Source organism: Alternaria arborescens (assembly GCF_004154835.1).
Source record: "Alternaria arborescens strain FERA 675 chromosome Unknown contig_43, whole genome shotgun sequence".
NCBI classification, from domain to species: domain Eukaryota; kingdom Fungi; phylum Ascomycota; class Dothideomycetes; order Pleosporales; family Pleosporaceae; genus Alternaria; species Alternaria arborescens.
In genome coordinates, this window is record NW_021167898.1 from 80,880 (window position 1) to 95,103 (window position 14,224).

A 14,224-nucleotide genomic window follows, 5' to 3' on the forward strand; every position below is an offset into this window, starting at 1 on the left:
GCGGCAAAGTATCCGACCGGACATTTCTACTCCGATGCCCATGTCGCGCTGCTCCACCCCTTGCGCTACTCCACTCGCCGGATACGCCAACGCCTCGAAGCGATGTACGCGAAAAACCCTGCACGGAAAAGATTCTGTTTGGACAATTCGTCGACGAAATCCAGTACCCACCCGCGGATATGAAGCCGTAGAAAGACGCTAATGTAGCAAGATTGCAGAAAGATAGCCCAACATGCATCGTAGGGCACGCATATCTAACGTCTCGAGTCACTTGTTCTTCTTTCTCCAAACATTCTTCCTAACTTGAGGCTTCAAACATTCTTTCCTGACTTGAGTTGGTACTGCAAGTCTTGTATCACAGCAGCACATGTCCTTGTAATCTTCCCCCAACAGGAGCATCATTCTTTCCCAGGACTCGCCTTCTATGAGTACGCAAAATGGCACCCTCTTCCACATCCTCCTCAGTACCCGCTGGCCCACAGCAATCTTCCCACCCGGCCACCGAACCTGAACATCAAACAACCGAGTCTGAGAAAAACACCAAATACGCCTCCATTAAACCTGCACCACGGCCTGAGGACGAGCAACAAGGCCGTCTCCAACTCCAACGCACAGTTTCATCAGTCAGCCACCATGACATGGCTAATGTGCAATACGTCGCAACAGGCGACAACGACACCATCTACAACAAGTTCACCCCACGCCGAAAAATGGTCATCGTCGCCGTCGTCTCCTTCTGCAGCTTCCTAGCCCCCATCTCTTCGACAACGGTCCTTTCTGCCGTTCCCGAAGTAGCAAAAACGTTCAATACGGACGGCTCCATCATCAACGTCTCAAACGCCTTGTACATGCTCTTCATGGGCCTTTCCCCCTGTTTCTACGGGCCCTACGGAAACATCTACGGCCGGAAGTGGGTGAGCGTCGTAAGTGCCGCGTTATTCACCGCATTCAGCATCGGCACGGCGCTGAGCCCCAACCTCGCTGCCTTCTTCGTCTTCAGAATCCTGACCGCGTTCCAAGGCACCGCCTTCCTCGTCATCGGATCAGCCGTCATAGGCGACATTTACAAGCCGACCGAGCGCGCAACAGCGCTAGGTTGGTTCCTATCTGGCACGCTGATTGGGCCTGCGCTGGGCCCGTTTATCGGTGGAATTATAGTCACGTTCCGCTCGTGGCGCGACATCTTCTGGCTGCAGACGGCGCTCGCCGGTGCCGCGACGCTGTTTTGTGCGTTCCTCCAGCCCGAGACGATACACAGCAAGCGCGCCGATGAGCTCGCGGGTCTGCCTGCAAAGCAGCGCGCAAGCAAAATGTGGGCGTGGCTTAACCCCTTCCGCGTCGTGAGATTATATCGGTACCCGAATATTCTCCTCACGGCCCTCGCGTCCGCTAGCTTGGTTTGGAACATGTACAGCCTGCTCACGCCTATCCGGTACGTCCTGAACCCGCGGTTCGATCTGCAGAGCCCATTGCAATCGGGACTCTTCTACATCGCGCCCGGCTGCGGATACCTCGTCGGCACCTTCTTCGGCGGCCGCTACGCAGACCACGTTGTGAAGAAGTATATCCGGAAGCGGGGCCAGCGCGTATCAGAGGACCGTCTGCGGTCTTGCGTCTTCTTCCTCGGGGGCGTCATACCCGCTTGTATGATTGTGTACGGGTGGAGTGTTGAGAAGCGCGTTGGCGGTGTTGCGCTCCCCGTCATCATGATGTTTCTCCAGGGCGTGGCGCAATTGTTTTGCTTTCCTAGTCTCAATACGTATTGCTTGGATGTTATGCAGGGGAGGAGCGCAGAGGTGGTGGCGGGGAATTACTTTATGCGTTACATGTTTGCGGCGGCGGGGTCGGCGGTGTGTTTGCCTGCTGTTAGGGCGATTGGCGTCGGCTGGTTTTCGACAATCAGTGCGGGGTTCTTGGTTGCTGGGGCGGGTATGACTTATGCGACGGCGGTTTGGGGAAGGGAGTGGAGAGAGGGGATTGAGGAGAAGAAGGCGGCGAGGAAGGTGGGGGATGGCAAGGTGTAGAGGTTGAATAAAGTCTGAAGAAACCGCCCACTTGTAAATCACACCGGAAATGCTATGTCTGTTCTCCAAACAGCTCTGATATCTACCTTCAACTATCTCAGCCTTCTGGATATGGAATAGGGTAGCGAAGGAGCGGCCAAGCCCACCAATACAGCGCGGAGCAGCTCAACCAGGTATAGTCTAACTCTACGCGATCAATCACAACAAACTTCCCGTGAACTTCATCTCCCGTACCTATCATACCTGCATTATTCCTCCAAATCCATTTCCCATCGTCATTGGTCATCGCAACTTCTCTTACAAGGCGTCGGTTTCTTGCGCTCGGCATGTACCTCATAGCCTCTGCATCATCCCTTCTCGGCTTCTTTGCCGTCGCTTCGGCTCAAACATGCAACGGGACGACATGTGGTTACGCCGGCATTCTCTGCTGTTCTGTCGATGAAATATGTCACACGGACGCATATGGGAGGCCTAGATGCTCAGTCTCCTCTATGGGTGTAACGCAGATTGTTACTACGACGCAGATTGGAGTTTGGACAAGCGCTTGGTCTGAAATATCCAATGGGGGCGGTGAGAGCGGAAGCTCGTTGTACACATGCAGTTCCGAGGGGAGTGAGAGCAGTACGGGGCTTGATACGTGTGCGAGCGACTTTGAGCGCACGTCCATTGGGATGGTATCTTTGGGTGATACGGAGAGCACTTCTTCGGTCACTGCTATTTCATCGGTATTGGTTACAGATACGAAGTCGGCGACATCAATTGTTTCGTTGTCAGACGGGTCTGCTGCTCCGACTTCAGGAACGGTGAGTTCAGGTGGAAGAGTGGGAACGTGTTGGTATAGGTTAATGGGAGTTAGCATTCTCATCACTACGATCTTCGTGTCATAACTAGCGGAGACAGATTGAGGATGTATGACAGAACACTATTATACAATACTGGTTGTCCAAACAGGAATACAGGATGCTTGGAAAGCCTGCAGAGAGAGAAGAAGGCGGCGAGGAAGGGAGGGAGTGATAAGGTGTAGAGAAGCAACTAGGTCTAAGAAACCACCTAACCGTAATTCACAGCCGCAATGCTATGTCAGTCATCCGAACGGCTCTAATACCTACCTTGAACTGTCCTAGCTTCTTGTATTGTAGTTGAGTTCTATAGAAAGGTCAGAAGACAGCTACCGCTGCTAGGGAAGATGAGAAGAAATCCCTCTAGCCCCCAAAAGCGCTTCGGCTTTTTACTCCCTCTCACATGACTTCTTTACTACACCACAGAATCTGGATTTATTCTAAAATAGACATTTCATCGTCATCTGGGTGAGTTGAGAAGCTGAAGGAGGGCAGCAGGGTGAAAGCGGGGAGGTTAGTGGAGGTGTCGCTTCGAGGAGACGTAGGTGGTGATGGCAGATCATCGACTGATGGCTGTTTCCCAGAAACAAACATCTTGCTCCAAGCTCTCTTCAAACCAGATGATAAAGTCGTGCGGCCCAACAAATCGGCCGTGAGGATCGGACCCGACCCATCTAGCTCAAGCTTAACACTTGTGGTGTCACCTTTCACGCTTTTACGACCCTCCTCGGACGAAGTGAGTCGTTGTAACTCGACTGCGGAGTCATCTGCAACAGCCATATCGGGCAGCACAGATCCGGTTGCCGAGCTCTCGCGACGCCCGCTTCTCTCGACGATGCCAATCAAGCCTCCAGCACTCTGCAAGGTTACCAGGTCTTGCTTTTTCACTGGGCCAATGGCTGGAAGTACGCCCTGGTGATCCAAACTTGCTCCTATGCGGGCCATGGCCATGGCATCCAGCTGATCTGACCACGATGGAACACGATATAGGTGATAAGTCAAGTAAATAAGACAGAGTAGTTAAAGGCCTATCAAAACCGACATGATGATGACGCCTGATCTTGGTAGAACGGGCTTTGGTACTGCAATACCAGGTGAAGTGTAGATATTACGTCCATCCATATCTTGTGATATGTTCCGGCTGAAATCTGGGGAAGATAAGGTGAGAGACGCTCGATTAGCGATGAACATGGCAGTCTCTAGCAGATTCTGTGTCTTATCTAGTGTTTGATTTGTGGCGCCATTGAAGCTGGGGACAAAAGCGGCGAAGAACTGTTGCGTGATTTCGAGCAGATCGTGTTTCGTAGATTTTGCACCATCAAACATGCTCCCCTCAAGAAGGTCGCACTGATAGACAAGATCTTGGTCAAAATCCTCGTCATACCACTCGGTGAGCTCCCAGGAGTCCCCGTCACCCGGTGCCCAAAGATTTGAGAAAGGCATCCCGCGCCAGAAAAATGGCCACGAGACGTTCTCGCGGAAGTAGTCGCCAGGCTGGTTAGTACCATTATATGTAAGGTTTGTTACGTGATCGGCTGCTGTGTTTAGCCAGGAACCATCTCCAAACAGCGCAAGTGCACTTGTCGCTAGAGGGCCAGGTATTGCCCAAGTCCATATATCAGAAGGATCAACGTGTTGTATGTATGAATAATTGCTTTTGAAACAGTCATCTCTGCCTTGCGTCAGTGCATACTCTTGTTTTCCTCCATTTCACAGCTGCTTGAGCCAAGACTGCAGATAGAATTGGAACTGGAAGGTTGTTTGCGTGGTTAGCACGAGCAGCTGGTAGGGCCTCGATTGATATTGCTTACTCGTTATCAGTCCAGCGATTGAATTGAGGACATCGACTGCGGTCATCCAATTGCGCATACTAGACACTTCATGATTAAGGAAGCCTCGCTGTCGCATGTATGAGCCTGAGTTGAGTGGACGATGCGCAAGCACACAAGTCAACACTCATGGAATGAGGATAAGTAAGGTGTACAGGCTAAGAAGCCACAGTGCCCTGGTGCGATATCGCAGCGGTTGTAATGCATGGTTATGGCTTCTCTCGCGGGCGATGTCCGGCTTCTTGGAAGAATGATTCATTCTGGTGGGATTTGTGTCTGAAAGATAAGATCATAGAATGGACGCAACAAAGAAGCAGATAACGAGATTCATGAGCAGCGCCCCTGCGGCGAAGCAGGTTGTGCCACTGAAGCATATAAGCCTCGGCGAGGCTAAGCTGGTAAGAGTCGCTCTGCTAATTGGCTAGAAGCTTGTCAATGCTTGCTTTGTGCAACCAATGCAATATTTAACGATAAGCACAGCGCGAGACGCAGTGTCCATCTTGTGTTTCCGCGAGGCAAAAGATAGCAACCGGGTCAAATTAATGTATCCTTGCTTGCGAGCGGATGAATTTGCTTCAGAACGATCGACATCGAGGCTGTCAGAATCGGTGCTGAGTAGCGTGAGATACGACCTCTCCTTCAAGATTGCCTCCTAGAAATGTAAACGTTTTCATGAGGGATAGTTGAATGCATAGCAATACCGACGCTTGCTCCGATGAGGTGAATATGAGAACGCAGCACGCGATCTCAGCAGATAACGATAGTAGGCATCAAAGCCATTGGCTTTGCCTCTACAATATCGTTGTAGCCCTGCGAAAACGTACAGATGTCATTGTTGACTGAGTCCTGCTGTGTTACCTACGTACTTGTCGTAACAGACTGACCATGCGAGGTTTTCCCCCAGCCAACCCACCGGTAGCCGGCCATCTATCGCACAGTCACCCTACAAACACCATCGCGACACAGCAGCCATTATAGTAAGAAACCACGCCAATTCTTAGAATCGCACATCCGTGCGAATTGAACGTATGCTCTGACATCATTATGTAATCAACGTCTTGCAGCATAGTTCGTCTTCGTTGAGGCGCATGCCGCTCCGCTGCATAAGCCCGCCTCGCACCCGCCGATACCCGAGGCGCAAAACCCAGTCATACCCGGGCTCCCACCCATCAGATTTTCCTGCGCCATCCGTTCGTCGTACCACCCTATCAATTACCATTTATTGTTCATCGTCACAATGGACGATTCCAACCCGAGCACTGGCCAACAAGATGCCAATTCGAGTTCTGGGTCAAGCAAGAAGCGGACCCACCCCGAAGACTTCAAGCGCGCATACAAGGCTTGCATCAATTGCCGGCAGCGCAAGGCAAAATGCATCTTGGGTACCGGGCCAGATGGAGGCGAGCTAAAGCCGCCGTGTCAGAGATGCAAGCGTGAGATGCGCGAGTGCATTTTTAGGTCGGAGAGGAGTTGGGTCAAGAGGAGGAAACCGGGGGAAGTAGCAAGGGAGGGTGAGGATGAGGAGGAGGCTATCAGTGGCGGTGGTGGTACTACGTCGGCGTCTGCGACGCGCGATCGACCTCAGTCGAATCCCGCACCACTGCCGTCACCAGGCCATAGATCATCTATATCGACGCATGGGTTTACGCCGGGTACTAGTCCACATGTCAATGGCTCGAATCGTTCCGAGTTCCATTCTCCCCATGGACACCTACGGAGGATCTCGTCGTCCCATGGCCAGCCAGATCTTGCGCATTCGGTGATGCGAACAGTGGTATCGAGCGGGAGCGATGCACTGAATCTATTGTTTGAAGCCGCGCATCATCGCGATGCTATCGACAATCAAGAACAGTCGGGATCACAAGCATATGAAACACCCAGGTCAGGTCCATCAGGCTACGACAATGGCGTTCCGTCGTCGCCATTCCACACCTTTAGAGCACAGCCGGTGCAGATGTCGACGCCGTCACCGGAGACGCTGAAGACGTGGACATCGTGTCGATTCGTGCAGATGGGCTGGTTCTCTGCACATGAGGCAGTAACATATGTCGATTTGTTCTTCAAGAATTGTTCGCCGTTGTCGCCGATCCTAGGGGAGTTTTATGCGCATCACGAAAATCACTATACGCTGATCGCGCTGGATCCTTTCTTGTGCACTACTATACTGATGATATCGTCGAGATACAATATCCTTCCTGGCGTGGGCGGCGCTTCGAGAGGCTACTTTGTGCATGATAGGCTTTGGGAGCAGTGTCAGCGCTTCATCATGAAGATCATGCTCGGACAGGTCAAGCCATCCAAAGCGCAGAGTAGGACTATTGGGTCGATAGAAGCTCTGCTCCTGCTATCCGAGTGGCATCCTCGAGCGCTACATTTCCCTACCGCCGCTGATGGCTGGGATTGTGAACTTATGATTGGCGCAAATAACACCACAGAAGAAGGCGCAAAGCTGTTAGAAGGGGATGTGACGTCGAACCGATGGCTTGAAGATGTCATTGAGCCCGCGAAACGCTCCGACCGTATGTCATGGATGTTGATGGGTTGCGCATTATCATTAGCACAAGAGCTGGGACTATTCGAGGACAATGCGAGAATAGACAAGGACCAGGTGTCGTACCCAAAGTTCACCACGGAATACCTTATCCTCCGAAGGATCAGAGCCCGGAAGCTCCTATACGTGCTACTCGAACAACTTTCGTGGAGACTAGGCTGTACATCAATGATACCACAGAGCCTAAACCACGCTTTGATGGAGAAGATACCTGTTGACTCTGCGACGGGTGCTGTAGAGCAATGGCAGTCCTTTATGAGCGCATGGGTCGAGCTCACCAAACTCGCCCGGTCAATCTCCGACACCATCTATCCAAACACAGCCACAACACGAAGCTTACTACGCACCGGTCGCTACATAGGCTTGCTCGAGCACTTCCAACCACTGCTAGTATCCTGGAGGAAAAAGTACCTCGACCCCTGCAAACTCAAAGTTGGTCTGCACGATATGCTCCACATTGAATACCAATACGTTCGTATCTACACGAACTCGCTTGGCATGCAGGCAGTCGTCGAACGCACACTCGCGGAGACAGATCCCGATGTGCCACAGGAGGATAATCTGCCTTTCAACCTCGAACCGCGGGACTATGATTTCATCCAAGAGGTTGTAGATGGAAGTTGCCAGATACTACAAAAAGTCTGTCAGCTATCCGAGACAGGAGCGCTGCGTTACTCGCCCGTACGAATCTTCCTCAGGATAACTACGAGTTCAATCTACCTGATCAAAGGCCTGAGTCTGGGATCAAGAAACGCAAAGTTGCAGAGTTGTCTGGATATCCTAGATGCGGCTATCCGGGCTCTTCGCGCAAGTAAGTCATTCCTTCACGTTCGACACCCTGTTACTAACAAGATGCTCAAGGTACCCTTGACGACATGCACCTAGCTTCCCGCTACGCAACCCTCCTCGATCTCCACGTCGCCCGCCTCCGCGAATCTTTTGTCGTCTCCTCTCGTCCCCCTCGCTTGCCGTCCCGCGCCACATCAACCACACACAATACATCCTCCAACAACAACAATCTCTCTTCTCACACTCCATCCGCTGCAACAGAGGGCATGGCCTTCTTGAACAACCACAATGCAGGCCAAAGCAGTTTATCAAGCTTAGCGGAAAACGTCACCGGCTTGATGCCGGATATGCCGGATGATGATTGGTTGGCTCTGCCTTTCGACCCGGCGATGGCGCCGTTTGGATTGGGGGATGGTGGAGTGGGGGGTAATGGGGGGTTTCAGGGATTTGACGATGGTACGCTGGACTTCATATGGAATTTGCCCATGTAGAGAAGTGTGAAAAGGGATAATGTGATGAAGGTCAGACTTAGCAAGGGTGATACGGTCTAGACATGTAGTTATAATACTAGGCTAACTCTATGATGATAGCTCGAAAAGTGCAATGGATTTGTAAATTCTCGCGGTTACCTACATCTCTATCTCTTCAATGTGTTCTACAATGCTATTGTCGCTAATGTTACTAACGCCACAAGACCGTTTCCTCATCGTTTTAGGTTTGTGCAGTAGATCTTTGAAGACGCCCTGGGTCATGGAGTGTATGGAAGGAATGATCAGCTAGGTATCCAAAAAAGGTTGTAAGGAGTGATTTGATGTTCTACATGCACTTCGCACGAGGAAGCTAACTACCAGTTGAGAACGGTCATACCTTGTTCCAGAGTTGCGGAATTTGTTGTTGAGAACTAAATAGTCAGACAACGATGGGTGTGAGTGGAGAAGAAGATGACATGCAATCCGATGAGTCTAGTAGCCATGTACACACATCTTTCATCTGCTTCCTAAAACTCCAACGTAAGCGGCTTGTGAGGTATACACCATCATGGTGCCACTAGTGTTATCGGAGGCCACCACGGTAGAGACCTGGAGAAACAAACGAAACGACGGCGAATGACACAAGCAGTGGGATAAGACCAGGTGTTTCAGGAAGTAGCTGGACACACCTCCAGTGTTGCGTTGCGAACGAAGACTTGCGATGCACTTGCCAGGCGCTTCTCGGCATGATCGAGTGACAAAGAAACGGTTGAAACAATGTCCGTTTAGCAAATAAGCACCCATACCTATCTTATATCACTCGATCGACTTCACATCTATCTGGTCTGCTCTAACCTCTCGTCTTTAATCTCAGTTCACACGACAGACACATAAAGTTCGTTACCAACATCCATTGCAAATCATCTGCCGCAACAGTCTGACAACATGGTCGTATTGACTGCGCTCTGCGTCACTCTCACTTTACTCTGGGCAGCCACCCTGCACGCAGTTTCCACAAATCTGGTCTTGTGTTTTGAGTATGGCGTACACATTGGCATGCACCTTAGCTTACTCGAACGAGCCTTTGTACGCGAGCAACTAGAATTTCTACGCGTTTATCCCCCGGTAATAGGAACATGGGTAGGATTTCGGTTTTGGTACTGGCTTTCTCATTGGAACGATGAGGTTGCGCCGTTGGACAGTGATAACGGACATGAAAAAGTGCATCCGGAAGAGGGAATTGATGAGGCAGAAGACTCTGTGATTAATAGCATTGTAAGAGATGACGAAGCAGAAGAAAATAATAGACGTGGAGAAGAGGAGGTAGACAGCAGCGCAAATGAGCCAGGAGTATTTGAGCGCTGGATAAACGAAGATCCCAATCACGAGATGCTCACAGATAACGGCAGCAAAGTCAGTCACAACAACGAGGTAGAGGATATCGTTATAGATGCAAATGCTGGGCCTCAGACTCTGACGGTGACAGTGGCCGCGGCTGTGACTGTTTATATCAAAGTCAGAGTGGAAGCTGCAGGAGGGAATGATGACATGATGTAAAATCTTCTAGTCAAGACAGGTTCCAGATGTAGAGGAAAGTTCCTGGATGAATCAAAGGGTCTCTGGTCAATACTGTAGAAGCATTACAAAGTCCACGATTTTAATTGCGGGCTTCCTGGATATATGTTTGGAATATCTATACAATCATTTGCTCAAACCCATCTCCTCTCTCAACGCATCCCTGACAATGACTCCACACATCTTCTTATACGGATTCGTCCTAACGCTCATCTCCCTTGCAACCTCATCGCCATACCGCGCCGCAGCCGCAAAATCTTTACTTGCTGATTCTTCCAACTCAGACGTCGTCATCCCCTTCCACCGCGATCCTGACTCCACAGCTTTCAGATAAAGATACGCACGGTGTGAGTAAGCTGTCCGAAGGACTTTTGCGGCGTGAGGAGACACCGCTGGCGTAGAAGTTGATGTTGAGGAAAGATGAATCGCTTGCGCAAGATCTGAGAACACCGATTCGACATCTGATCCTGATGTCTCAGTGGTGTTTTGGAAGATGTTCTTCCCCGCTTCCAGGTTTGCTTCTAGCTTCATCCTCCTCACCATAGCTCGGTTCACCCACGCGCCCGCATATTCTGGGTACTGCTCCACCACCCTGTCCAACTCTTCTATTGCAGCATCTATCTCAGCGATGCTCGAGGTGCTGGATGTACGTGCTATGATGTCGCTTTGCTGGCGCTCCAGCGATGTGAGCAGCGATGTGGGAATACTGGGATGAGCGGGTAATGAAGGGTCGATTGACGATGAAGTTTCTTTTTGTTGGCCGACAGATGATGGAAGGGTTTCCGGGTCGAAGATCGCATTCAGGATCCTGGCGTCGTTCGCGGATAAAGATGTGTTGGGAAGAGTGACTGCCATGGTTGTGTAATGTCTGGCGTGGTCCTCGTAGTGATGGGCTTCGGAGCGATGGATTTGGTCCCAAAGATTAAAGACGGGTCAAAGTTCAACTCAAGGTTTTGCTATGCGTTAAGAGCAATGTACGGAGAGTTTCCAGCACTATTAGTTTGATCATTTTGACATATGCAGGTCACGTTTGTTCACTCGGCTTAGGCGGGAGTTCACGGCAAGGATTTAGGTCTGGTACGGAAGGCGGCTGGTGCAAGGCTGCCTGGGGTCTCGGCCTATGCGGGACCATGACACCCACCACAACGAATCTCAATACATGCTCGACCTATCAGGCACTTGAAGAGACAAAATTTGTAGAGCCGACCAAGCGCATCAGCACAAGATGAAGATTGTCGGATCATAGCATGTGACAATGGACTTGCGCGGTATTGAGCCGTGCTAGCGGAAAGACAAAGCCTCGCCAGGCAATCGCCGGCTGACCCGCCACGACGCGACGAACGCTCTTGACACAATGTCACGACTATGCAGCCTCGCACCCAGATTGCGCGTGGATGATCGCTAGCGTCATGTCTTCGACACGCTCTACATAGTTGATCGTAAGCCTGCTCCAGCTACACGGTTGAGACGCGTTGCGTCCACGGCGGCTGCCGGCGGAACATTTATTGGCGGAAAGCGGCGGTACCAACATCTGCTTTCTTCTGGCGGCCACCACACGTGAGCTCGGCATAACCAACCTGATGACGCTACCAGGGTTGGATATGGTAATTGCTAGCAAAAGAGATCGGATAGCGGTTCGAGAAGGAAAGTGGATGCAGAGTGGTAGAAGATAAAGAATGGCTGCGCATCGGTGCCTAGTATTGAGTTCACTACACTTCACAGTACTGCTCTGGTACCGCATAAGCAAAGACTTGGATACTTTCGGTACTACTTACACATAGTCGTTGTTCGCTATCAACTGCTCTATCATGGCGCCCGCTGCTATCTCTCCTCCTTCATCGCCACGGCCATCCGCCGCTTCTCCTTCAGAAGTCTCGGCATACCAAGGCTACCACCATGTACACTGGTATGTCGGTAACGCCAAACAAGCAGCTTCCTTCTATGTATCGCGTATGGGCTTCGAGCGTGTCGCATACCGTGGCCTAGAGACTGGATCAAGAGCTACCGCCTCTCACGTTGTACGGAACGGCAACGTGACTTTCATCCTCACATCACCTTTGAGGTGTCTAGAGCAAGGCTCAAGATTCAGCAAAGAGGACGAGCAGCTACTACGAGAGATCCACGAGCACCAAGAGCGCCACGGTGATGCCGTCAAGGGTAAGCGATAGCATCCCTTGTAACCATGGTGACCATTGCTGACTAGAATCCCAGATGTCGCATTCGAAGTTGACAACGTAGATGCCATCTACTCCGCTGCCGTCTCATCAGGCGCAGCCACCATCTCCGCTCCTCACGACATCTCCGACACCTACGGCTCAGTCCGCCTCGCTACCATCCGCACTTACGGCGACACAACGCACACACTCATTCAAAAGAATGACTACACCGGCATCTTCCTGCCCGGCTACCGCCCAGAATCATCCGCCGCCGACCCCCTCCAAAAGTATCTGCCACAGGTCAATCTCGAGGCAATCGACCACTGCGTCGGCAACCAAGACTGGGATGAGATGGAAAACGCATGCGATTATTACGAAAAGGTGCTTGGTTTCCATCGCTTCTGGAGCGTCGACGACAAGGACATCTGCACTGAATACTCAGCGCTCAAGAGTATCGTCATGAGTTCGCCCAACGATGTCGTCAAGATGCCCATCAACGAGCCGGCCAAGGGCAAGAAGCAGAGCCAAATCGAAGAATACGTTGATTTCTATGGCGGTCCCGGTGTCCAGCATATTGCGCTACGAACGGATAACATTGTTCGCGACATTACCAACCTAAAAGCGCGAGGCGTGGAATTCATCAAGGTGCCCGAGACGTACTACGACTCTATGAAGATGCGACTCAAGAAATCTGGACTAAAGCTCAATGAGGACTTTGAGGTGCTCAAGAGTTTGGACATTCTCATCGATTTCGATGAGGGTGGTTATCTGCTGCAGTTGTTTACGAAGCATTTGATGGATCGGCCGACAGTGTTTATCGAGATTATCCAGCGGAACAACTTTGACGGCTTCGGCGCAGGCAACTTCAAGAGCCTATTCGAGGCGATTGAGAGGGAGCAGGATGCGAGGGGGAACTTGGTTTGATTGGGATCGTGACGTTGATTGTTCGGGTGTTGTCGCATTTTCCGGTGTTCATCTTGTTACCTAGCGAATCAGTCTCTGGCTTTCCTTCCGCACATTAGCACAGCTGTTGTCAAATACGATACACGTTATGTCTATTGCAAAGTTCATACCTTATCTTTGGCATTCAAATCCCCACATGACTAGTTCTTGTGTCCCCGTCTCAACTTGCAACGCCACCCCGAAACGCGTTTCATCCCCCTGCTTCAAGCGTCGTCAACACCAGCACCCTTTGAAACGTACATCCTCTCATATCACACACAGCCAAGAATAAGTGACTCAAGGAAACTCACCCGAAAGGACGCTTGCCCAAGCTCGTTCATACCGCACCGCGACGGCTTAACCCAGCCAAGCCACAACCGCATTGTGGGCGAGCGATAGCATTTAGAATTCCATGACGGGAGATCTTCCGGCCGCATTCGCACCCGGTCGCGAACGTTGTCGGCATTTGTATTTCCATCGGTGGTTGAAGATCCGTGATGATTGGGGAGATTGCGTATAAAGCAGTCGTTGTCGCTCGGCCATGGTAGAGCACAACGAGAGTAGCGCCGACTTGTGCTCTTTGAAGCCAACAGCGAAGCTCTGCCAGATGAACGAATTTCCAAAGGAACCTCTGCTTCAGCACTTCTTATCACTTGGAGGCGAACCTCTGCCGCTGTGGCTCGTCGCCAGCTGAACACTCCCCGGATCCGCTGGACTGTTCATCGTGGGTATTGGATCGCCCAGCGGAGACGAACCTGGGAGCTTCATGACGAGCGGGCAATGGCTTTGTTGTGGCAATGTGTCGTTTAGAGGATATCCGGCTTGAGACTGCCATACATCACATGTTTGCAAAGTTTTGAACAGCTTGGCGTGTGATCTAGTGTCATTACTTCATCATGTCTACATTCTGATAGCACATTGAGATCCAAGTACAGTGATAGAGTGAGAGACAAAGACATGGTGATGATAGGCAACGGATGAACATGACATTATGCACTAACAGAAGAGATGACCACGTAAAGAATGAATGGCTGCCCCGTTTTATAAGA

At 51.1% G+C, this 14,224-nt stretch overlaps 8 protein-coding genes across 8 annotated transcripts; 4 read left to right on the forward strand and 4 right to left on the reverse strand.

Moving 5' to 3' along the window:
• Nucleotides 1-437: 437 nt before the first annotated feature.
• On the forward strand, nucleotides 438-2,024 carry AA0111_g11068 (hypothetical protein; the record flags this gene model as incomplete). Its single annotated transcript, XM_028644891.1, has 1 exon — nucleotides 438-2,024. One exon carries the CDS (start codon nucleotides 438-440, stop codon nucleotides 2,022-2,024), a length of 1,587 nt encoding a protein of 528 aa, XP_028501356.1.
• A 448-nt stretch (nucleotides 2,025-2,472) lies between these two features.
• On the reverse strand, nucleotides 2,473-2,889 carry AA0111_g11069 (hypothetical protein; the record flags this gene model as incomplete). The annotated part of the gene is made up of 1 exon (XM_028644892.1): nucleotides 2,473-2,889. One exon carries the CDS (start codon nucleotides 2,887-2,889, stop codon nucleotides 2,473-2,475), a length of 417 nt encoding a protein of 138 aa, XP_028501355.1.
• A 409-nt stretch (nucleotides 2,890-3,298) lies between these two features.
• On the reverse strand, nucleotides 3,299-3,814 carry AA0111_g11070 (hypothetical protein; the record flags this gene model as incomplete). Its single annotated transcript, XM_028644894.1, has 1 exon — nucleotides 3,299-3,814. The coding sequence occupies one exon, from the start codon at nucleotides 3,812-3,814 to the stop codon at nucleotides 3,299-3,301; it is 516 nt and encodes a 171-aa protein (XP_028501340.1).
• A 69-nt stretch (nucleotides 3,815-3,883) lies between these two features.
• On the reverse strand, nucleotides 3,884-4,306 carry AA0111_g11071 (hypothetical protein; the record flags this gene model as incomplete). Its single annotated transcript, XM_028644895.1, has 1 exon — nucleotides 3,884-4,306. One exon carries the CDS (start codon nucleotides 4,304-4,306, stop codon nucleotides 3,884-3,886), a length of 423 nt encoding a protein of 140 aa, XP_028501308.1.
• A 1,623-nt stretch (nucleotides 4,307-5,929) lies between these two features.
• AA0111_g11072 (hypothetical protein) lies at nucleotides 5,930-8,523 on the forward strand (the record flags this gene model as incomplete). Its single annotated transcript, XM_028644896.1, has 2 exons — nucleotides 5,930-8,054; nucleotides 8,105-8,523. 2 exons carry the CDS (start codon nucleotides 5,930-5,932, stop codon nucleotides 8,521-8,523), a joined length of 2,544 nt encoding a protein of 847 aa, XP_028501309.1.
• A 924-nt stretch (nucleotides 8,524-9,447) lies between these two features.
• AA0111_g11073 (hypothetical protein) lies at nucleotides 9,448-10,059 on the forward strand (the record flags this gene model as incomplete). Its single annotated transcript, XM_028644897.1, has 1 exon — nucleotides 9,448-10,059. The coding sequence occupies one exon, from the start codon at nucleotides 9,448-9,450 to the stop codon at nucleotides 10,057-10,059; it is 612 nt and encodes a 203-aa protein (XP_028501310.1).
• A 144-nt stretch (nucleotides 10,060-10,203) lies between these two features.
• AA0111_g11074 (hypothetical protein) lies at nucleotides 10,204-10,932 on the reverse strand (the record flags this gene model as incomplete). The annotated part of the gene is made up of 1 exon (XM_028644898.1): nucleotides 10,204-10,932. One exon carries the CDS (start codon nucleotides 10,930-10,932, stop codon nucleotides 10,204-10,206), a length of 729 nt encoding a protein of 242 aa, XP_028501311.1.
• Nucleotides 10,933-11,885: 953 nt separating this feature from the next.
• On the forward strand, nucleotides 11,886-13,157 carry AA0111_g11075 (4-hydroxyphenylpyruvate dioxygenase; the record flags this gene model as incomplete). Its single annotated transcript, XM_028644899.1, has 2 exons — nucleotides 11,886-12,234; nucleotides 12,289-13,157. 2 exons carry the CDS (start codon nucleotides 11,886-11,888, stop codon nucleotides 13,155-13,157), a joined length of 1,218 nt encoding a protein of 405 aa, XP_028501312.1.
• Between the last annotated feature and the right edge of the window lie 1,067 nt (nucleotides 13,158-14,224).